We start from the raw sequence: 22,588 nt of genomic DNA, 5'->3' as shown, positions 1-22,588 counted from the left end.
GGTCACGCCAGGACCTGGACCTACTGCTCCTGGTCCTATCGGAGTGGTAGGATTCCACCTCCAACTCCGAGGTCTCTGAGAAGGAAGACCACAGAGGAGCAGTGCGGCTCCCCCACATGGGTGGACCCTGCTGGGGAGAGGCATGTCGGAGACAGGGATTGGCGCGCCATCATTGCCGGCTTGCCCCTTGATGGGATGGGGGGTCAGGCAGTCACTGGTGACTTGTCTCTCCTCTGTGGGAAGTGTAGTAAGATGAGGCCCTGAAAACCCTTATCAGAGGCCCAGTATGAGGCCTGAGGCCTGAGGCCTGACCTAAAGTAATGGTCAAGACTTTGCTAACATAAAGCAAAGTTAAGCCGTGAGCCAGAGGCAGGCCCTGCTCACAGAAGCTGGCAAGGAAAGGGCTGATGCTGCAAGAAGATACATACCTAAAAGGTACTGAACACTAGATATCAGAACACTCCAATACTTGCACATTCCACACAGATAACAAGGAACAAGCTGACACATCCCAATAACAGGGCCAAAAAGAATATGATGAATAGAGTTGTTTTGTTTAAACCAACATGTACAAGGTGAGAGGCGGCACCTTATTACGTAGAGTGGTTGTACCTTGCTCGGAGTATCATTGCTGTTGATGGTGAAAAGAGGTATCTCATGATCTCTGGTATGGTGTATAACCTCGAAGCTTATTAGGCGGGGTGTATATGCCTAGTGTGCGCAACGTCGCTTGAGAGTCTTTCATGGTATGGAGTATGTCATCTGTTTTGGACGAGAAGAGCTTTTCCCTATCAAAGGGAAGGTCCTCCACTTTTAGCTGCCTTTCTTTTGGGATCCCTGATGCTTGCAGCCAGGACGCCCTTCTCATGACCACTGCTGTGGCCGTTGTTCGAGCAGCTGTGTCTGCCTTGTCCATTCAGGCAAGTAGCACCGTGCGAGCTATTATCTGACCCTCATTGATTATGGCCTTAAGTTGAGGACGCTTCTGCTCAGGGAGATCTTCTATGAGATCCTGTAATTTGGTATCGTTAGAGTAGTCATAATTAGCCAAGAGATCAGAGTAATTGGCGATTCTAAATTGAAGAGTGGCTGAGGAATATATTTTGCGTCAAAACAGTTCTAGTCTTTTGTGTGCTTTATCCTGTGGTATGGAATGGAACTGGGGTTGCTTGCTGTGATGATTGGAAGCCTCGACCAACAATTGGGTTGATGGTGCGAAAACAGAAAGTCCATCGCTTTGGCTGGGACAAAATCTCCTTCCTCGTTACTGTGCATGGACTGAGGAGTGGGAGACGAAGGAGGCTGCTCAGACCAGCGGCTTGGGGAATGTTCGGTGCCAAGCAGTGGCAATTGCGGAACCGAGGAGACCGCTATATCTTGCTGGTATAGGAATTGTACCGATGCCACTGTGTTTGGTGCCATGTTAGAATTGTGGTCAGTCTTTGTGGTGGCAGTTGGTGCCATTTTCGGTCTGTCTGCCGGAGCCAACGAGTGAGTCGGTGCTGGTGGCAGTGGCATTGGTGGCCGTGCCATTTTCTGCGCTGAGATCCGCACTGGAGTTGTCGGTGCCGTGGGGGAGACGTGGCATCTTGACTCCAATTCAGTGCGTTGGGGCTCAGCAGAGGTCCACAGGGGATGGTAGCTGGAGGTGCCCGGTGCCTCAGAGGTGCTCTGTCTGGACAAGCTCGGCACCGAGGGTAGAGACCTCGCTGGAGAAGCTTTCTTTTTGTGAGAGTCTCGCTTTGGGGAGGTCGTGGCTTGCCTTCTAGAAGTTTTGGAAATTGGAGCCTTGTCACTGCTGAGGGATTTGTTGCTGTGTGACTCCGTGAATGATGTTTCCTGAAGAGGTTAAAGAGACTTTTCCATCAGTACCATTTTCAAATGGAAGTCCCTGTCTCATCTTTCCCTTGCTTTTAAGTTGTTACAATAGCCACATTTCTGGGGGATATGAGTTTTCTGGGGGAAACAGGATGAGTTTGGATGACAGACACAGGATGAGTGGCCATCAGAGACTGGCATAGGCTCATGGCATGTGTTGCACTTTTAAAAACTGGGTGAACCCGACATATCGTCCATTAGGTCTCCCGACCTGCTGGGGAGATGAGGACAGGAATAATCTAAAGATGTTAGAAGCAGAAACTTATTTCTAACTCTAGACTAGGGAATGGGTTAGGAAGAAAGAAAAAAGGATTTTTTTTAACTAAGAAAAGTCTCTAAGAAGAACTATTTATACTCTGAAAAACTATCTAAAGACTAAAGTACTGAACTACTATCTAAATTTGTTTTCTTTCAGAAATGATCAAAGAGGCAGCACTGCCACTGAGCTCCGTCTGCAGCCGAGGACGGTTGAGAACAAACTGAGTTGTGTGTGCGCCATATGAGGCGCCAACAGCACCGCAAGACAACTACTGTGCACGCACGACTTGACCGAACACTGCTACAAAAAATCTCCGATCTCCAGTGCAAGGATGCACTGACACCTAGAGTGGAGCACCCACAGGGACACCACTTGAAGAAGAAAAAATGGTTATTCACTGTGACGGGTTGGATCACAGAAACCCCCTTGGGAGCTGCCAACAGATGTGCAAAGACTACCCCTGCTTCTGTTTTCCCTGCCAGCTCAGGACTCCAGCACCCTGTCTTGCTGAGCCAGACACTCCCGTCTGGCTCCAGACACAGATCCAGGGTCTGAATCTCCTGTCCCAAAGCTGCAAGTTACCTGAAAACAGCTTACAGAAGTGCGCTTGTCTTTAGCACTCAAATGCCCAACTCCCAACGGGGTCTAAACCCAAATAAATCCGTTTTACCCTGCATAAAGCTTATGCAGGGCAAACTCATAAATTGTTCGCCCTCTATAACACTGATAGAGAGATATGCACAGCTGTTTGCTCCCCTAGGTATTAATACATACTCTGAGTAAATTACTAAATAAAAAGTGATTTTATTAAATACAGACAGTAGGATTTAAGTGGTTCCAAGTAGTAACAGACAGAACAAAGTAAGTCACAAGCAAAATAAAATAAAATGCGCAAATCTATGCCTAATCAAACTGAATACAGATAATCTCACCCTCAGAGATGCTTCAGTAAGTTTTTCTCAGACTGGACACCTTCCAGGCCTGGGCACAATTCTTTCCCCTGGTACAGCTCTTGTTCCAGCTCAGGTGGTAGCTAGGGGATTCTTCATGATGGCTCCTCTCTCACCTTTGTTCTCTTCCACCCCTTTATATATCTTTTGCATAAGGCGGGAACTCTTTGTCTCTCTGGGTTTCCACCCCCCCTCACTGGAAAAGCACCAGGTTAAAGATGGATTCCAGTTCAGGTGACATGATCACATGTCACTGCAAGACTTCATTACTCACTTGCCAGCACACACATATACAGGAAGACTCACAGGTAAATACGGCCATCTGCAGACAATGGGAGTCATCAAGATTCCAAACCATCATTAATGGTCCACACTTTACACAATTACAATAGGCCCTCAGAGTTACATTTTATATTTCTAGTTTTAGATACAAGAGTGGTACATTTATACAAATCAGATGATCATACTCAGTAGATTATAAGATTTGTAATGATACCTTACAAGAGACCTTTTGCATGAAGCATATCCCAGTTACGTTACATTTACTTATTACCGTATTTTCTCTAAAACTATCTCAGTTACATTATATTGACTTATTATCAAGTTTTTATAAAACCATATAGACTGCACAACGTCACACTCACCTTCTCGTAACTGTAGTTCTTCAAGATTTGTTGTTCATGTCCATTCCAATCAGGTGTGTGTGCGCGCGCACATGCACAGTAGCTGGAATATTTTCCCCTTAGCCGCATCCGTTGGGTCGGCCTGGGCGCCCCCTGGAGTCACACCTTCATAGTGCTCAATATAGAACCCTGCCGCCCCGCTGCCCCCTCCGTTCCTTCTTGCTGGCTACTCCGACAGAGGGGTAGGAGGGTGGGTATTGGAATGGACGTGAACAACATATCTAGAAGAATAATAGTTACAAGAAGGTGAGTAACCGTTTTTTCTTCTTCTAATGCTTGTTCATGTCGATTCCAATCAGGTGACTCACAAGCCCAAGTTTAGGTGCTGGGGTCAGAGTCTTCCACTGGGGCAGGAGTCAGCGCAACCATCACTGGTGGAGCAGCACTAGTGTGGCCCGACTCAGGTCTCACAGTGGCAGACTCCTTCAACCTAGCAGGGGGAGAGCGACCTCTTTCTGGCCTCTTCTTCTTTTGTGGCATCAGCGATTGCGAATGGTGCCTGCGTGTGGCATGTGAGCCGTGAGTGGAGCCTGGATGGTGCCGTGAGTCCTTATCCTTACCCGGCACCGGTGCTCGTGCTGATGGTGCCAGAGCACTCCACACTGAGGAGGAGGTACTCAGCGCAGGGCCCATCGACCCAGGGGCAGACTCGGGGCAGAGTGCTGCTTCCATTAACAGGACCTTCAGATTTTGCTCTCTATCTTTTAAAGTCCTGGGCTGAAAGGTCTTACAAATGGCACAACGATCCTTCTGATGGCCCTCTCCTAAACATTTCAGACACGAGGTGTGAGGATCGCTTCTGGACATACACTTGCCGCAGGCTTCGAAGCCCAGAGACCCGGCATGCCCCGGCAGAGCATAGGAGGGGATTCCCCGCCCAAGGAAACGTATCTAACACTAATGAACTATTAATGAACAATGGAAAACTAATGGAGAACAATGTAAGAAAATGCTAAATGCGCTTGTCGAGACAAGAGCACGGTGAAGTTCCAGCTAACTGTCACTGGCGGTGAGAAGGAACTGAGGGGGTGGCGGGTCGACAGGGCTCTCTATTGAGCACCATGAAGGTACGACTCCTGGGGGCGCCCAGGTCGATCTGATGGATACTGCTAGGGGAAAAATCTTCCGTCAGCCATGCACGCGGAATGCGTATACCTAATTGGAATTGACATGAGCAATCACTCAAAGAACTACTAATATTCTGCAACAAAGTATGTGAGAAGTCCTCAGAATCTGCAGTATTTCCACAGTCATGTATTTCTGTCTTTCCTAATACAATCATAGAAACATAAGTCTGGAAGGGACCTTGAGAAGTCATCAAGTCCAGCCCCCCTGCACTGAGGCAGGGCCAAGTAAACCTTGACCATCCCTGACAGATGTTGGTCCAACTTGTTCCTAACAACCTCCAAGGATGGTGATTCCACAACCTCCCTTGGAAGCTTATTCCAGAGCTTTACTACACTTGTAGTTAAAAGGTTTTTCCTAATATCTAACCTAAATCATCCTTGCTGAAGATTAAGCCAAGCACTTCTTGTCCTACCTTCAGTGGATGTGGAGATCAATCGATCGCTGGCCTCTTTACTAACAGCCCTTAACTGCTGAAGACAGTTACTAAGGTTCCCCACCTCCATCCCACACCTTTTCTCAAGAGAAAAACTTGTCCAGTTTTTTTTAACCTTTCCTCACAGGTCAGGTTTGCTAAATCTGTTATCATTTTTGTTGCTTACTGCTGGATTTGTTCCAATTTGTCCACATCTTTCCTGAAGTGTGGCGCCCAGAGTTGGGCACAGTACTGCAGCTGAGGCCTCCCCAATTGCCAAGTACAGCAGGACAGTTACCACCCATAGCTTACACACTTGTTACTATGCCCCAGAATATTAGCCTTTTTCACAGCTGCAGCTTAAAACACCCATCTATTGAGCACAACTGTGAAAATTTAAATTGCTTTACAAAATAAACTGAGGATATGTGTTGAAATGATTAAAGAAAATAAACATTTAATTCTGCCATGTCTCATGTTAAGACTGGCACTAGCTGGACTGGAATGCTGAGACTGTTTTCCTAACACAGTGCCGTTATGATTTACAGCATATTTTGACCATATTCGATAATTGTTTAACTACAACTGAAGAATAGCAAGGCTTGTCAGAAGACATAGCTTTTCATGTGCATAGACTACCTCCCTAGTGCAAATTCCTTTCTATTTTAGGACACTCAACTGGATTGTTTTACTTTAGACAAGCATGAATTAGAATTAAAAACATTTGTGGCATGTTTATTCAAAGCAGCCTGGGACACAGAGATACTGGAAGCTTTGGTGTTATCCCCCCCCCGATGTGTGATGTACTTAGGTTAAACATATGAACTCTTTCTTTAAAGCATATTTATGTTTTTCATCTGACGTGATAATCTCCAACTGCTTGTGTCATCTGTTAAAATTCTTTAGTGCAGAGCTGTTAAAAGGAAAACTCGTTTTTCTGGCCTACTTATTAAGCTGTATAGGACGGTTAAAATTTTTCCCTTCTCCGTGCTCATCTCTTCCCCACATCGATCAGATTCTGCAGGCTGAGGTGCATGCAATACCTTGGTCAACTTCAACTGGATTTCACAGGGGTGTAAGGGTCTATTTGTACAGATGAGATTGCAGGATTGGGTCCTAAGTCTGCAAAGGTATTCACACACTTACTGACCCCTATGCCTGGACAGCATCCCATAGGATTTCACTCCTTTGCAAGAGGTGCCCAACCACAGATTAAAATGAAGACTTAACTTCAGCTGAGAGATCATCAAACCACCTGGCCTCAATGCCTGAGTAAGACTTAGTGAGAGGTGACCAGCCAAAAGGAGGAGAATTCTTGGCAGGCTTCTGAGCAATGCCTTTTATTTTACATGGCTCAGCTTTCAAGCAGGAACCCAGGAAGGAAAGAAACAAATTGCTGGTGTCAGAAGGGTAGAGAGTCCTTGGGTGCCTCTAGCAGAAGGGACTGCTTTTGCTGGTGCACAGCCCACAGCCCATATAGTGGAGCTGGCTTAGGCTCTGTTTCCACCACGCAGTGGCCTCTCCCAGAAGATGCTGATCTAACAAGGCAGTCACTGGCATGCAGTGGTGCTGCAGCAGAGTCTGGTCCAAACATCAGCTTTGCATGAAACTAGCACACGCCAGGGGAGGAGAGACCTGAGACACAGGAGGACTTCAAACTAGATGTGCATCCAGAGGTGGAATTCCTGCAAAAAGTCACTGTTGGGGAGCAAGAAACAATATAGCTGGGTTTGGACTGACAAGTGTCGTGACCAAGAATGGAGGATTTGATGGCCCAGCAGGTTCATAGATGAAGGTAAATTACCTTTAGCCAGCAGCCCACAGCATACCCTACAGTCCCCACCCATATCCATTGCTCTGCTATGCTAAATGGTGGCTCAACCCCTTTGGAGGCTGGTCACACACCTCAAGTGAAGAGCTGGCTTCAGCCAGTCTACTCAGCTTGTGAGGGACCTTCCATAGCTAGAATGTATGGCTGGAGTCAGGTCCCTGCCATTTGGAGTATGGCACTGGATGTAGCAAAACTTGGTTATACTTTACTATCCTTATGCTGAGGCAAGGTGAGGAGCTGCCATGGCCAAGATGAAGATTGCTACCATAACCCAAGGCTCTGCAGTCTTTTCCCAGAACTGTTCAGAAAATGTCTCACAGTCACCATCTCTAGAGTATGAAAATAGGTTGGGCTGTCTTTAGGAACACGTTGGCTAATAGTAGTAGATGGTTTTTAGAAGTGTTAAATCTATCTGTTCATGATGGACCCTAGACTTCTTGTTGGGTTGATAATAACCAGCTAAGAAGTTTTTAAAAAGGTACAGAACCCATAAATGCTACTGTTTAAAATCTGTTGGCTATCTTTTTAAAACATTTATCTCCTTGGCTAGACAAGGCCTGCGTAGCAAAGGCAGTAAGACTTGGGTTGTGGAGTACCTGCTATAGTTACATAGGGGAGCAGTTTGAGGGCAGGGTTTACTCATCCATCATGAATGCTGTAGTACAGAATTCTGTGTATGAAAATGATGCATTTTAGCACTCTAGGCTGCATTTTTTAATTATTTTTTTCTGGTTTTGAAGTTTATATAGAACTACAGAAGACAAACTGATCTGTGAGCAGTTGGCTGGTCCCATGGTGCTAGCTGTAGCTTCTGAGAGAAACAGAACAGATGTGATAAGTGAAAAGCAAAAATACTTCCCACAGAAGACAGGACAACACAATGTACTAACATCGCTTAAAAAAAGAAAAAACCCTACTGTATAACTTTCCTGTAACAGTGTTACCCATTAGTGAGTGGGAGGTGATGAACCTATGAAACAAACAGATATTTGGGGAAGTGTGTCAGTTTACTACTGCACCATGTCTGAAGCATCATAGTCCTGTAATTCCATTTTCAATGTCATTAGAGCTGGACTTGCATTGTCATGAACCTCAGTGCCAGATGCCAAACTTCAGGGTATGTCTACATGAGAAAGTTACAGCAGTTTAAGATTTTAAAACTGTTAAACAGGTGCAAAAAATTTGTGAAGTCAACTAAATCACCTTAATAAAAAGAAATCACACCTTAACTTGAACCCATGCTATTGTGTTTACAAGACCTAAACAAATAATTAACTGAAGTTTGTGTTCGAGCAGTTGTTCAACTGCTCATTTTAAAAATCAAACTTACACTTTGGAAGACTTCTTTATAGAGCACACAATTGAATCATGTGCCATTAAGTTACAGAAATCTAGATTTCCCCTCGGAGGCACAAGACCAAAGCATCCTCTTCAACTTTCCCCAGTGCAAGGTTGCTTAAAGTATTGCATTGTCTCACCGCATTATAGTTTTTCCTAAACTTCTCAATTGTCAGTGCAGAAGCACTAGCTGTTCTATGTCAGTCACATTTAGTGTTCATGGACTTTGGTATTTAACTGTTGTAGTGCCTTGCCTTTTGCTTTCAAGAAAGACAGTTGTTGAAATGCACTGAATTTTTTTGAGAAACTAAAACACAGCCCTGCCCCAAGCAGCCTGGGATATTGCACATCTGTAGTCAGTGTCAAAGTTTCTCTAGCTGCCTCAATTTTTATACAGACAACTGGGTGTTGAAAAGTGGAGAATGTTAAGCATCTATTTGTCATTTAATCATGAATCTTATTTAATTTGTGACATAGGAGCCTAGGAAACTGGTATGGTTTTAAGCAGGGATGACCATTTACTCTGAAAGAGTTAAAAACTGATTTTCAACTGAAGGCCAGAAAGGGGGAAAAAAATTATTGCATAGGCTTATATAAAGCCTATGCAATGAGCCTAGCTGCACAAGCCTGTGGAATAGTCAGTCAACTGTGGCTGAAAGTTCTAAAGCTAAGAACTGTATTTAAGATTCTCTAACAATCTCTAAAAGAGGAGCTAAAGCTTGACTATATCAGTGGATGTGCTGGTAGAGAGTTGTTTATCCTTCATATATCTGCTATTAAGTCTTCGGCCTGGTCCACATGGCAGGGGGGGGGGGGGGGAAGGAGAGAAAAAAAAAATCGACTTAAGATACGCAGTTTCAGCTACTAGAATAGCTTAGCTGAAGTCGATGCATCTTAGACTTCCCTCATGTCCTCATGGCGTGGGGTCGATCTATTTTTAGCAGCTTCTTCTAGTTTGCATTAAAATCTTTTACTAGTCAGTGACATTAAAATCAGACTTAATCCATTAGAGAAGTGGACTAGCCACCTGTGCTGACTGTTGCATAAGTATTTCAGCTCTCATTTGTATTACCATAAAACCTAGAAGAGCATGTTTACTGTGCACTATGCAATGCTAAACTTAGCCTTGCAAAACTGTCTTGAAAGCATGCCAGCTAAATCCACTGCACATCCTTTACTAGGTCTATTTGGCATAGAGCAACCACCAATACTTTAACATCCATTCATGACAGTTTTAAATTCATGTACACCAGAGAATAGCCAGTTATTTCAATACTTTATTTTAAAACAGTTAGGTCACAACACTAAGCTCAGCCCATTCTGCCAATATACAAGCTACAAATGCTTGTCTGACAGTCAAGGGTTAATCTTTAGTAGCATACTTGAAAGTGAGTAAAAATCCATATAAAATATTCAAATAGTTTCCATAGGAACACAGATAATGTGACCCCCATCTCCTAGTCATCCATTTTGTTGCATTTATGCTGACCCTAGACTTAAAAAACAAAAAACATTTAAAAATTCTAGCAAGACTTAAGTTAATGGTCCCCAAAATGCCCTAGAGATTCAATTAATAAACTTGCAATTAAACAATATCTATACATTAATACTAGTTGAAGCACAAGTTGCCGGATGATGTTCAATTCCACTTTCCCAGGCACAAGACAGTGGCAAAGTACTGACATCCTGCTCCTCTTCTTCAGCTAGGAAACCTTGCTCCTTAATCTGTTGCATTAGTTGCCTAAATAAGAGGAAAAAAATAAGTCAGAAAACAGTCTATATATTTTACCCTGATTTAATGGAGCCCAGCATCAAAAAGGATCTTGTTGGGCAGGTCAAATTATGATCTAACTTCATCCCCAGATCTACTGATAACAGGTTTGCTCAGAAGTAGAATGTGAATCATGAAGTAACAGCTTTAAATTAGAATTGCATTCAGCATCACTGAATAATTAGAATGACTTGTTTGGGCACATTCAGTTACTCAGTCTCCCCTCCACACCCCTAGTTATACCCCCATCCACCCAATTTTGCTGGCAGCAAAAGCCCTAATGTAGATGCAGTTATTTTGGGTGGCATGTGATTTTTCCACTCCTACTTGACACCAGCAGAATTTAAGTGCAGACCAGGCCAGAGGAATGTTAAACTTCGTTACAACAAACTGAGCATTTCACTTAGGTGTTCCCTCACTACCCAAGGTTCTTGAAGATGTCAGAGTCTACATTAGTTCACACTTCTTTCAAAATACAACGTTTCCAACTATGAATGCAGAAAGCTAGACACTTAAAATGAAATCTTGCAATTTAAATGGTGTTAAAGGGGCTAAATGCATACCAGCAGGCTACATGTTGGGACACCACTAAGTTAAGTTGGACCAGGTCTACACAGACTTCTGGCAGCATAGCCGTGTAACATGAGGGGTGTGAAGAGGTACAATCCCTGACTGACCCAGCTATGCTGGCAGAATTGTGCTTTTACTGTGTAACTAGTTTCACTCATGAGGTGGTTTTGCAGTACTGGTTTAAAAAAATAAAATAAAAAAAATAAGGGGGGGGGGGTAACTGCCAGTATAGCTACATCCACACTAGAGAGCTTAAGCACCCCAGCGTAGAAATAGTCACTCTGGCAAATGGAAAAATTCTCTTCCTGTCAGATGACCACAATAGTAATTCAATATATTATCTGTAAAGCAACCCAAGTGACTGACACATTTTAAAGCCTACTGTTCACCTGAAAAGTTTCTCAGCCAAATTTGTGGTTTTACAAAAAGATCTCCCCCACCCCCATTTTAAAATTAACACCTTAGCTGCTATGTGAAAGACCCATGCAAAGGGATGACCTACTACACAGGGGAAGCTATATTCTCTAGATACAGTGCTAACAAATGCAATGAGTTTCACTAAGTAATGTTATGTTATGGTGGAATTTTCAGAAGCATTTAACAAGGCAATGTGTCCAAATCCCATTGAAAACAAATGGGAGCTGATATTTATTTCCTCTGGCCCCCTTAAAAAAACAAAACCCACAAACTCAGCAATGTAGTTTTAGGCATCCCTTTAAATCCTGCTAGCTATAGAAGACAATTCTACGTGAAGTAACATTTGTCAGTTCATAATAAATGGACCTTTGGATAAATAGTCAACAAGGAGTTATTCACTTGAAACAAAACTATCAAGAGCTCTTGGCAGACCTAGTAAAGGTCTCCCATCTAAAGCAGAAGTGCGACAAGCTACTAACCATGCTGGCCTTGACATCACATAATTTATTGCTGGCCGCTGGAATCCATTGAAAGTGGAAGCAGCTGCAACTGTGTAGGCACCCATATTTTCAAATAGCATCCAATCACCAACTTGCAACTCTGGCATATCAAAGCGCTCAACAATACGATCCAGGCCATCACATGTTGGTCCCCAAATGCTACAGGAATAACAGCCCTCATCTGGTTTAGGTCTCTGAAGAGAGAAGCAAGTTACAAATTACTTTTGATTACCACTTCTCTTACACAGGACTAAAGCAGGAGTTTTCCCAAACAAATAGCTGCCATGATTGAGGTGATTAAAAGCATAGAACTCCAGCTCTAAAGTGTGCAAGAAAAACAGCAGCTGGCACGGCCTCCTACATAAGTGATCTTCAACTTTGGAATCTGCTCCACTGAATGGCCCAGAGCTCACATTTGCCAACCCAGGCATTTGTCAGGAGTGGTGGCAGGATGGTAAAGATGGTGGTGGTGGAATATGAAGGCCTTATGCTTGAGTTTATTTGCACGGTGGAATGAGCAGTCTATGTTGATTTAGCATCTGGAGCAGAGGTGGGCAAACTACAGCCTGCAGGCCACATCTGGCCTGCGGGACTATCCTGCCTGGCCCTTGAGCTCCCCGGAGGGGAGGCTAGCTCCTGGCCCCTCCCCTGCTGTCCCCCATCCCCTACAGCCTCAGCTCGCTGTGCCGTCAGCACTCTGGGCAGCGCGACTGTGAGCTCCTGCCAGGCAGCGCAGCTGCGAGAGCCGCCGGCCTGCCCCGGTGCTCTAGACTGCACAGTGGCATGGCTGGCTCTGGCTGGGCAGTGCAGAGCACTGGGACTGGCAGCTGAGCTGCATGGTAAAGGCGCAGGGAGGTTGGATAAGGGCAGAGGTCCTGGGTGGCAATCAGGGGACAGGGAGCAGTTGGATAGGTGTGGGAGTCCCAGGGGGCCTGTCAGGGGACAGGCGGTTAGATAAGAGGGTGGTGGATAGGGGGCAGGGGCCAGGTTGTTTGGGGAGGCACAGCCTTCCTTATCCTTCCCTCCATACAGTTTTGGAACCCCAATGTGGCCCTCAGGAGAAGAAAAAACAAAAAAAAACAAACAAAAAAGTTTGCCCACCCCTGATCTGGAGGTATACTGTACCTTTTGCAAGACTGGCTTAACATGTGCATGATCATATAGGATGCAATTGAATGATCCATACACTCCATCATTCACATAGTACATAAGAGTTTTGCCATTAATATCATCCTCATCTAAAAGGAGATGAAAATATGAAAATAAGAACCTTTGGAAAGTGAGTTTTCTATCTGGTTGCAAATGAGATTAGGAGATCTAGTTTTACATACCATCAGAACCTGACTGCTCCTTTAATACAACTTTTTTTGCAATTATGTTAACGGCCAGTGTGAAAGCTGATGCAACATAGTATCTGCCAGGCTCTGCAATAATTCTTATTCCAGAATCACAAGGAAAGTATTTGTCCAATGCTGGATTGATTACACTTGTGATCTAATCAAGAGACATGTAAGGTTGTTAGTGACTGTACAAAGTAACAAACTAAAAAGGTTATAAAACTGGCTATTGCAAGAGCCAAAAGGATAAGAATCTAAAACAGCCCAGTCATAAAGCACTAAAATCAGTATACGGCATTAGCTATTTGCATGGTCTAAAAGCTTTAGTGTCTCCCCATGTTGTTTTATTCCAGGTTTAAGCTTTTACTGGTATGAAATTAGTACCTTGCTGCCTGCAAAAACTAACAGTTATTTCAACATGTAGTTAAAGGCATAAAAAAAAAAAAAAAAAAAAAACATAAAAATGTCTCAGAAATTAAGAGATTTAAACTAAAGGAGAATCACTCTGGATGGCTTCCCACAAGTCAGTTTGAGCAATTGACCTTTCTGGAAGTTGAATTTTCACAGAATCAGAGTGGTTTTGTTTCTAGATCAGATGTACACTTTCCTAGTCACAAATTCCTCTTATTTTTAGTAGGCTAAACAAATTAAAAGAATATATATATATAAATAAAGGGTCTAGAAAATTATTTTTATCTCTAGTTATTTCCGGAAGCTTCACAGATTAGACTATTTGTGTATGTATTAACAGACGTAGAAATATGAACTCATTTCTAAATCAGGATTTAGACTTCAGTGTACTGCATCTGATCTTACTGAACAGCACTCTTCCTGTATTGTTTAGCTGGTTCTACACTAGGGCCAGCATTAAGAACCATACAGGGCAAGGCAGCAATTTCTTCATATTAGAAATTGAAAACAAGACTCATGTTTTCTTGCAGAAGAGTCAATGTTAGATTTCCCACAGCAATTGTTTCCTTAGTCACAACAGCATCTCAATTGATAAAATAAGGCTAAATAGAGGCCCCAATTTTTACTCCAGAACAGCCTTAAGACATCAACTTTGGGTCTAGCACCTGTGTAATCATTACCATGCTACTGTGGGAAAGGAATGCAACTAAGGTGATGTCCATGAGCCCTATGGGAATAATGAGAAAGGGAGGAGCTCTCTGAACCACTGGGGGATAGATGGGGAGGATGAAATGGTGTAAAACGGACAATAATTCAGTTAAGTAATTGTTTGTCCTGAGAAAATATTTGAATGTGTCCTTCCTCAATGGCCATGGAGGGGCAGAATTAATGGCCTGTTGCAAATGGGGGCCATTTGGGGTGACGTGATATATATGTGTTTGCTAGGAATGTACACAACACTTGGGGACAGAATTCCACCAGCATCTGGCACACATCTACACACTGCCATCAGGACTATGGTGCACATATGGATCTGTGGAATGCACTGCTGTGCACAAGCAAACCAGTACATACTACCCAATTCCATGCAAAATGGTTGAGCTTGTTTGGACAATACCCCATTTTTCTGTAAATATCCAGTGGACTCATGATATGGACAAGAGCATGTGAAGACTGCAGGAGCAGCTCACTGCAACTGGACACCACTTAAAATATATTCTCCAAAATGGTGTTAAAATTTTGACTCGTCAAAGGAGGAGAAGCAGTCTTTTGGGTGGTGGCCAGGATGTTGGACTATACTACAGTGATCAGGACTCTGTGTTGCTGTGGGTTATCACAGTGGCTGGTGTATTGTTAAGTATACTTGTGTTACGTTGTATATGGAAAACAGTCAAGAGGGGCACAACTCTCTAAAGAACAGCCACTAATTAGAACCTATAAGTAATGTAGTAAGCCCCCCCCCCCCACCAGTGTACTAGACAACCTGGACCCAACCTTCTCAGGCCCACTATACTGGGAAGTCTGGAACACTAATTGGAATAAACGTAGTATGCCTGTACGAGAGAAGGTGCAGGGCATTGTACTACACAAGGGGCAGTGGGACAGATTGAGCATTCACACATTGATGCTTGGCCCTATCAGGAAATGTGTCGCCATATGTCTTATGCTTTTCTAGGGATACCTGGGCAGGAGGATTCCAAAAGAAAAAGGAAGGGGTGGAGTGTTAGAATATAGATACAAGCAGGCCTGAATAAAGGCCTATACTTTAAGATCTGAGATGTATTTTTAGTCACTTAGCTGGTTAGAGGTATAAAAAACAAAGAATCAAAATCACTGTCTGCCTGTGTATGGGCCTTCTCTCCCTAGGCTCACCTAAGAGCAAGGCCTCCAACTAAGGCCTTTGGCTAAACAGCAGGAGCAGCCATAAGCTAGGAAACATATGGTCACAGCCTCACATTCCAAACCAGTCACATTGAAATAAGGTGGTATTGGGCTGTTATGAAGACAATCTTGTCCTGATAGTTCCCATCACTACCAGATAAAGAAACAGATCTTAAGATGGTTAAAGAACACTTTGTTTGATTTCTTGCCAGATAGGATGCTATCACTTATCAATGGTTGTGGAACCCCCATTTCTGTATTGTTTTATCTTTATGGCCCTCCACTTTTCTATTGTTAATTTATCTGGTTCTCTACTTGTTTTGTCTGCTGTACAATTAATTTTGCTAGGTGTAAGTTAATTAGGGTAGTGGGATATAATTGTTTAGAAAGTTATGTTACAATGTGTTAGGACTGGTTAGTTAAATTTCAGTAAAACGACTGGTTACGGTATAGCTGAGACTATTACTATATAAACTGGGGTCAAACAGGAAGTGGAAGGGAAATTGGAATCATGTTTGCTAAGGAGGGAGAACGGGAACAGGGAATAACAGGGTAAACGCTCTGCGGCGTCAGAGCTGGGAAGAGAACACTGGGGAAAAGACTAATCGGCATATAGAGATAAGCCCAACTGGTGTGAAGGGCTTCAGAATATGCTTGCTTGGAAACTAATCCCAAACAAACATTGCATTGTGTGCACTTTGGACTTCTGGTCTTTTGCTGCTTGTTGTCTGTGTCAAGAACCAGGAAAGTGGGAGGGGGAAGGGAAAGCCCTCTAACACAAGCCTTTGCCATGTTAGCATTTACTTGGTCTGTTAACTAACGTCATATGTATTTAAAGGGCTAAGGCCATCATCTACTTGATTCTGCAATTAACAGAAGAAATTATGACTTCAGTTCAGAATAAAAACAGATTCCACTAGTCTTAATACAAATCAAAGAGAACCAAGATACCAGGTAAATAAATGTCTGCCCAAGTTTACTCTATCAAAGTATCTTCACAACCTGATAAACCAAGTATTAATTAGAAATCATCATACCTCTTCAAATTTAAGCTTGACATCTTCAGAACCAGGGAAGCCACCACCAATATCAAGCAGATGCATACTGAAACCAAGCTCTGTCTGCAATGTTAAAATGGGACAGTCAAGCAAAGAAGTGATTCTTGAATAGTCTAACATAGGTCAAAACCAACTCAGTTTGAAGATTAACCCCGCCCCCAAAAAATCCATTTTACTGATACTTCTGACAAAGAAAATGGACTAGTAAATTTTTAACTTGCTAGTTCTCCTGCACTAGTGCTTTGTAAGAACAGGGAATGTTTGAGATTCTATATTGTTTTTGGTAAAGTTTTTTTTTTTAAATTGGTCGTAAGATTTAGTAAGTCTTTTTTCCCCCCACAAAACTTAAATATTGGGTCAGCTATCAAAGGATTACCAAGATTCAAAAAGTAACTGACCATATGACACTGAATGCTAACTGTACAGGAAAGGTTATAAAGCTTCTTATTTTAAGTTTTTGGTTCCAAAGTTGTACATTACTTTGTTCAAGTGGCATTTCATTCTGACAAGTCAGTTGTATGGTCAGTACCATAAAATAGTGGTCCAGAAGCAATGCTCTTAGGCAAGTAAATTCATACTTACTCCCATATCGAAGACACAACGGGCATCAGAAATAGCTTGAACAAAGGTCTCTGGGTCAGTACAGCCACTTCCAACATGGAAACTGGAAGACAGATGCAAATCTCAGTTGCCTTTTGGCAGATTTAAGTAAATATTTAGACAAAAGTAATATGTAGTAGCAGATTAAGGTGTCAGTTCTTGTGAGTGGGCAAGTCATTTACATATTTATGTAGACCTTGATTACAATGCATATTTCTAGACGGATGTTTTGACAGTTTGTATATACAGATCAAAGTTACTAACCTGACTCCAATAATGTCAAGGTCAAGTTCTTTTGCCCGCTCCAGAAGAAGTCTGCTAGTTTTGAGGGTAGCTCCAAATTTAACACTCAGGCGACAAACTGCTTTGGAGTCATCAGTTGCGATGCGCAAGACTAGCCTAGAAACAGTGTCCAATTTAGTGTCAACCCTCTAGATTTTCTAGAGCAACAGACAGACAATCTGGTTGAAATAGGTTTCAGGTCAGGAGAATGGGGTTTGTAACTTAGAGAAGGAGTTCTCAAACTTCATTGCACCATAACCCCTCTCTAACAACAAAACTCTAGTCATGAGGGGGGCTGAAGCCTGAGCCTGCCCAAGTCCCTCTGCCCCAGGTGGGGGAACAAAGGCAAAGCCCAAGCCTCATACCTCAAGCTGGGAAGGAGGGGTAGGAAGGGTGGCAAAGCCAAAGCCCCAGGGCTTCAGCTCCAAGCAGGGGGCCTGTAACCTGCACCCCACCACCCAGGGCTAAAACTCTAAAGGCTTTGATCCCAAGCAGAGGGGCTCGGGCTTTGGCTCCAGGCCCAGCAAGTCTAACACCAGCCCTGGCAACCCCATTAAAAACAGGGTTGCAACCCATTTTGGGGTAACAACCCACAGTGAGAACCGCTGAGAGACTTCTAGCAAGTCAAATTTAAAACATTTTTCAGCAAAGTTGGCTTAACAAAGGTGGACCTAATTTAACATGCAAGCAAGTTTGTACTGTCCTTGGTTCTTTGTAAGCCAGTAGGATACAAAACTGTACTTGACAGACATGTGTATCTGGACAGAAAAATGTCTGCGTTCTCTTCCAGTTGTGTTAGTGTTAAAAGCTTAGAAATCAAGCTGAATGTGTGAGTTACCCAGGCACACAGCTAATACAGGGTAGGGGACTTTAAACATGTTAAGCCCATTAAGATGCACAAAACCAAAAACCCCTTACTTTGCCTTTGGATGAGCTCTTGCAACTTTCATTAGCTCTACTTCACTATCAAAAGTCATCATCTGCACACCACTGTTGGCAGCATGTTTAATTTGAGAGATTTGTTTGCAAGGATTTGCATATATTATTCGCTCTGGAGGTACACCAATGTTCTGTACCAACTGGATTTCAGTCTGGAAAAAGAAGAAACAGATTACACACTACTAGCTAGAAACAAACAAATGGATGATCTCATCCAGAAAGTGTGTGAAGATGCAGCATTGACAATCAAGAAACACTCCTAGTTGTTTCAGTTTTGTTTGATTGTATGTAACATCCATATATGAAGTTACCATCAAAAACTGAAGATCTTACCTTACTAGCACAATCAAACCCTGCACCAAGGGCAGCAAGTGTCTTCACTATAGCTTTACTGTCATTACATTTGACGGCATAAAAGGGTGTTACTCGAGGGAGTGCTTTGTACCATCGGAAATGCTTCTTTAGGACATCCCCAAGGTCAGCAACATAGAAAGCATCTTTATCATCCTAAAAGAAAAAACCACACAGGTCATCTTCAGTTATGCCCCCTAGCTCAGTGTTCTGCAGAGTTACAGTATAGGATTTTTTGAGCAGAAAGTAAAACTTAGAAATATGGTACAGAGTACAGTTAACATAAAATTGTATTTTAAGAAAATGCACTCATGTTTTGCTAGCATACTTACAGAGGAAGAAACTTCATTTATTTTTTGGTCTAGAATATCCTTGGCAGTAAAGCCTTCATCAAGGAAGGTGAAGTCAAACTCCTCATTGCTGAAGCTGTTCATTGTTTCTAAGAGTGTAAGTGCAACAAACTGTGGATATCGAAAGAAGTATGTTAGTTCATTCAAATTAGCAAAGACACACACACACTAAATGATAGTCAAGATCCACAAACTTACATGGACAACTAAGAAATATCAGCTTTGTTCAAATTCTTTCAACTGTGCGCCCAAAGACGTGCTTCAGAAAAGCAAAGTCTTGATAGATCAAGGCAAGTTTTCTGTCCTCTGTGCTGTACAACTGTATGATGTTGCATTGAAACTGTTCAAAGAAAAAAAGAGAATGCTGTAAAAAAACCCTAACTTCCATATCAAATTTATTGAAATTGTCATTTTTCTACTTTAGAAACAGGAATACATTGAAGAGTACACACTAAGTAGAGCAAGTTATATAAAAACATCAAGTATTTTTAAACATGCCTGTTTACTACCATTCATCATTTCATCTCTCCAGGTCACTCTACAGGTAGATATGCAACAAACATTTGGCCAAGTTATGACTCTGAAAATTGCTATCTGTACATACTCTGAGGTTGGCAGCTAAATTCTCTAAAAATTGTTTTTACAGAACATGTTCCAGACCAGGAAGTGAATAGGCCTTTCCCTGCAATTGCTCCACATGGCTGCCAAGTTGGTGTGACAATAAAGGAGGACAGGAGATGGTTTCTCCTGTTCAGCCAATGCTTTCCCCACAGGCACACAGGCAACTGAAGAGAAAGTAGCCTCACTCAAATGCCAGGGGACAAGGGCTGAAACCACTAGAGAACACTCCCGTCCAGAATCGGGAACTGAACTTAGAAGTCCCAAGTCTCCGTTTTCCTCAGCTGTCTAACAAATAGCTATGAAACCCACTAGTCAAGTATATGTATTTCATGCATCTCTACAGGCTGGTCCAAATGGAGGATGGCAACCAATTATTTTATTAACTCAAGTGGTAGACATCTGTGCTGTGAATCTAAAGACCCCCCAACCTTGGTAATGATTTTGGCAGAGCTTGATATGGTTCCACATGACCTTTAAAAAAAATAAAAGAATAATAAAAAAAAAAACCTCTTAGGAAAATACATAAAACACTGCAAGTTAAAAGGGTTATGGCTGCAAAATTTAGTACTCAGGAAATGCCCTAGTGCTGTATACATTGGGGGTCTTTAATTACCATTAGCCTCACACGTCTCCCAGAACCTTCCTTCATTCAATGGACAGGAAATAAATCGGGGTTGGATATTGTCTGTAAGACTGCTGCCTCATCTGAGGAGAAGTTTGGAAGGTCTTTAACAAATGAGGCAGGGGACTTTTGGAAGAATAAGGCAGCTGAATGCAACCCTGGAGAATTGGCAGATTCTCTCCCTGTCTCTGCCACAGAGTTCCTATGCAAGTCACTTAAACTAAACTTTTTACAGGTGGTCAATTATGTACTCATTTTCTGGGTGCCCAGTTTGAGACAAATGGAAACCTGATTTTTAATCATGTGCAACTGACATCTATGTTCAAATCACAGCTCCCTTTAATTGCTATAAAATGCTAAATAGTCACATTTAGTGAGTCCTGTTTGCCATATGCATTGAAAGAAGCTATGGAAAAAAATTGTGCATCATGTAATTAAAACTGTATCCTAATACACAAGGGGGCTGAATTTAGATTGCACGGGCAACCTTAACTCTGGTATTTCCTAACTTTCGCATCTTGACTTTGCAACCTTAATGTTCTTTCAACAATTACTATGACGAAACGAGAGCTATAATTTCATGTTATCACCGAAGTGTTCTACCGGTAGTTTCAGCGCATGCTTGAGTTAACACACAGGAAGTCTGCAGCATCACTTTAGCGTCTATTTCTGCATGCAGCTTCTTACAGATTAAGTCTTCTAAACGAACACACGGCCTGCATCCCCCCAGGAGTACTGACATAGGTGTCTAGTTCACAAAGAGAAAGTTCACATCCAGCACTATACACCTAGAAGTTCAAGTTAATGTTTAATTCCTTCGCTCCAAAGTACTACGACCAACAGCTACACGGAGATCCCCCGGCCCAAGGAAAGCCCCCCTCATTAACAGCGTCGCATGTTTTTCAAAGTGCAGATGATTTCAGGCATTCACGTGTGGGCCAATTTAAAGGAGCCAAAATAAAGGAAAACTTTAAAGTCCCCTTCCACGTAAGCGATTCAGGGCAGTCTACGTGCCCGCTGGTCTGGAGGGATCGCTACTGCAATCACCGGGGCGATTTTGTACCATTTCAACCGCGCGATCCCGTTGCGGTGGCCGGGCCGTGCCCGCCGCAGCCGAGATCCGGGGCCAAGCCCGCGGCGCAGGAGGCCACGTCCGCAAGGCCATGGCGGACCAGACAGGCTCTCACAAGGGACCGCGCAGCCCCTTGTCCCGGCACGGCTGGCGGCTCCGCGGCCCCTCACGGGACGCCCCTTTTCTGCGCCTCCGGCTGGGTCATCGCCGCTGCGCAGCGCGGCCCCCAGCCCGTCCCTCCGCCGGGGCTGGAGAGACACGTGGCCCCAGCGGCCGGCCAGCTGCCTACCCCGCTCGCCCGGCCCCTCACCTCAGTCAGCGCCCGTCATGGTTCAGCGCCTCGCCCGGCAGCCGGTCGGCCCCCTAGTCCCGTGCCTCCTCCTCAGAGACGGGCCCCGCTGAGCTCGGTGGCTGCTGGAGCCGGAGTGGACGCGCCGGCCGAGGAGGAGCCGGGCTGGAGGAGCCGCCACAGGCGCTGCCGGCCGGCTTTAGAGCACTGACTGACAAAAGCCGTAGCGCCAGCAGAGCTCGTATTTATAGGCCAGACGGCGTCGCTATGACAACGCACCAGCTCAAACCAGCCCCGATCGGCTGGGACCGGGCAGGAGCCGCCGCCGCCGGCCGCTATTGTGACGTTAGAGTTTTCGAACACGCGCACGGGGTGCGCCACGCCTTCTCCTCCCACCCCTCAGGGGCCGCGTTCTAAGGCCTTGGGTCCAGACCAGTCAGGCAACCTTTCGCTGGCTCCTCCTCCCCCTCCTCTCTTCCCTGCTGGTGCTTCCATCCTCCCCGTTCTTCTCTGCTCCTGCTTCTTCGCTGCTGTTGCCCTTCCTGTGCACCCACTCCTGCTACCCCTGCCTTTGCTATTGCCCTCTCTGCTGCAATCCCTCCACCTGCTCCCTCTTTCCGTCCTGCTCCTTTTCCGGGATGGGTTTCATAACAGAGCTGGCGTGTTGAGACAGCTCCCAATCCCCCCTTCCTGGCATTGGGATTTCCATTGAAGTTCACATCGGTTTGCAGTGGTCATTGACTGGGAACCCCTTAAAAATCAACTTAGATTCAAATCTCAGCGGGGCAGTTTAGATTCGAATGCAGTGAGGGTCAGATCACCTTTTTCCCTTTCTAGAGTAAATAAATTGAGGACCATGTGTTGTCTTTCACTTGAGACAGACCTTAAAGACAGGTTCCGGTTAAAACTTTCAAAAGCATCTGTGTGATCTATGCCCAGATCCTCATTGTATTTAGGTTTCTAGCTCCCATTGATTTCAGTGGGAGTTAAGCATCTTTGAGGATCTGGGGGCTTAGGAGCCTAAGTCCCATTTCAAAG

General features: G+C 43.9%; 1 protein-coding gene across 3 annotated transcripts; it reads right to left on the bottom strand.

The window, feature by feature from the left end:
- Positions 1–9,738: 9,738 nt before the first annotated feature.
- On the bottom strand, positions 9,739–21,950 carry ODC1 (ornithine decarboxylase 1). 3 transcript variants are annotated; one of them, XM_005309648.5, is made up of 12 exons: positions 21,572–21,950; positions 19,145–19,286; positions 18,929–19,057; positions 18,579–18,752; positions 18,225–18,397; positions 17,289–17,423; positions 17,007–17,088; positions 16,404–16,487; positions 13,069–13,231; positions 12,863–12,975; positions 11,717–11,931; positions 9,739–10,220 (listed from the first exon to the last, which is right to left on the bottom strand). In XM_005309648.5, the coding sequence occupies exons 3-12, from the start codon at positions 19,028–19,030 to the stop codon at positions 10,076–10,078; spliced, it is 1,386 nt and encodes a 461-aa protein (XP_005309705.1). In that variant the 5' UTR covers positions 19,031–19,057; positions 19,145–19,286; positions 21,572–21,950; the 3' UTR covers positions 9,739–10,075. The 3 variants fall into 3 exon arrangements, 2 of the variants coding, with proteins under 2 accessions (XP_005309705.1, XP_042717131.1); XR_010600048.1 differs by lacking the exon at positions 12,863–12,975 and having other exon boundaries at positions 21,572–21,884; XM_042861197.2 differs by lacking the exons at positions 12,863–12,975; positions 13,069–13,231 and having other exon boundaries at positions 21,572–21,773.
- Positions 21,951–22,588: the final 638 nt, after the last annotated feature.

The sequence above is a fragment of the Chrysemys picta genome, chromosome 3, assembly GCF_011386835.1.
Source record: "Chrysemys picta bellii isolate R12L10 chromosome 3, ASM1138683v2, whole genome shotgun sequence".
Lineage (NCBI taxonomy): Eukaryota > Metazoa > Chordata > Testudines > Emydidae > Chrysemys > Chrysemys picta.
The sequence above is the reverse complement of the archived record's forward strand: the minus strand, read 5'-3'. Positions and strand labels throughout refer to the sequence as shown.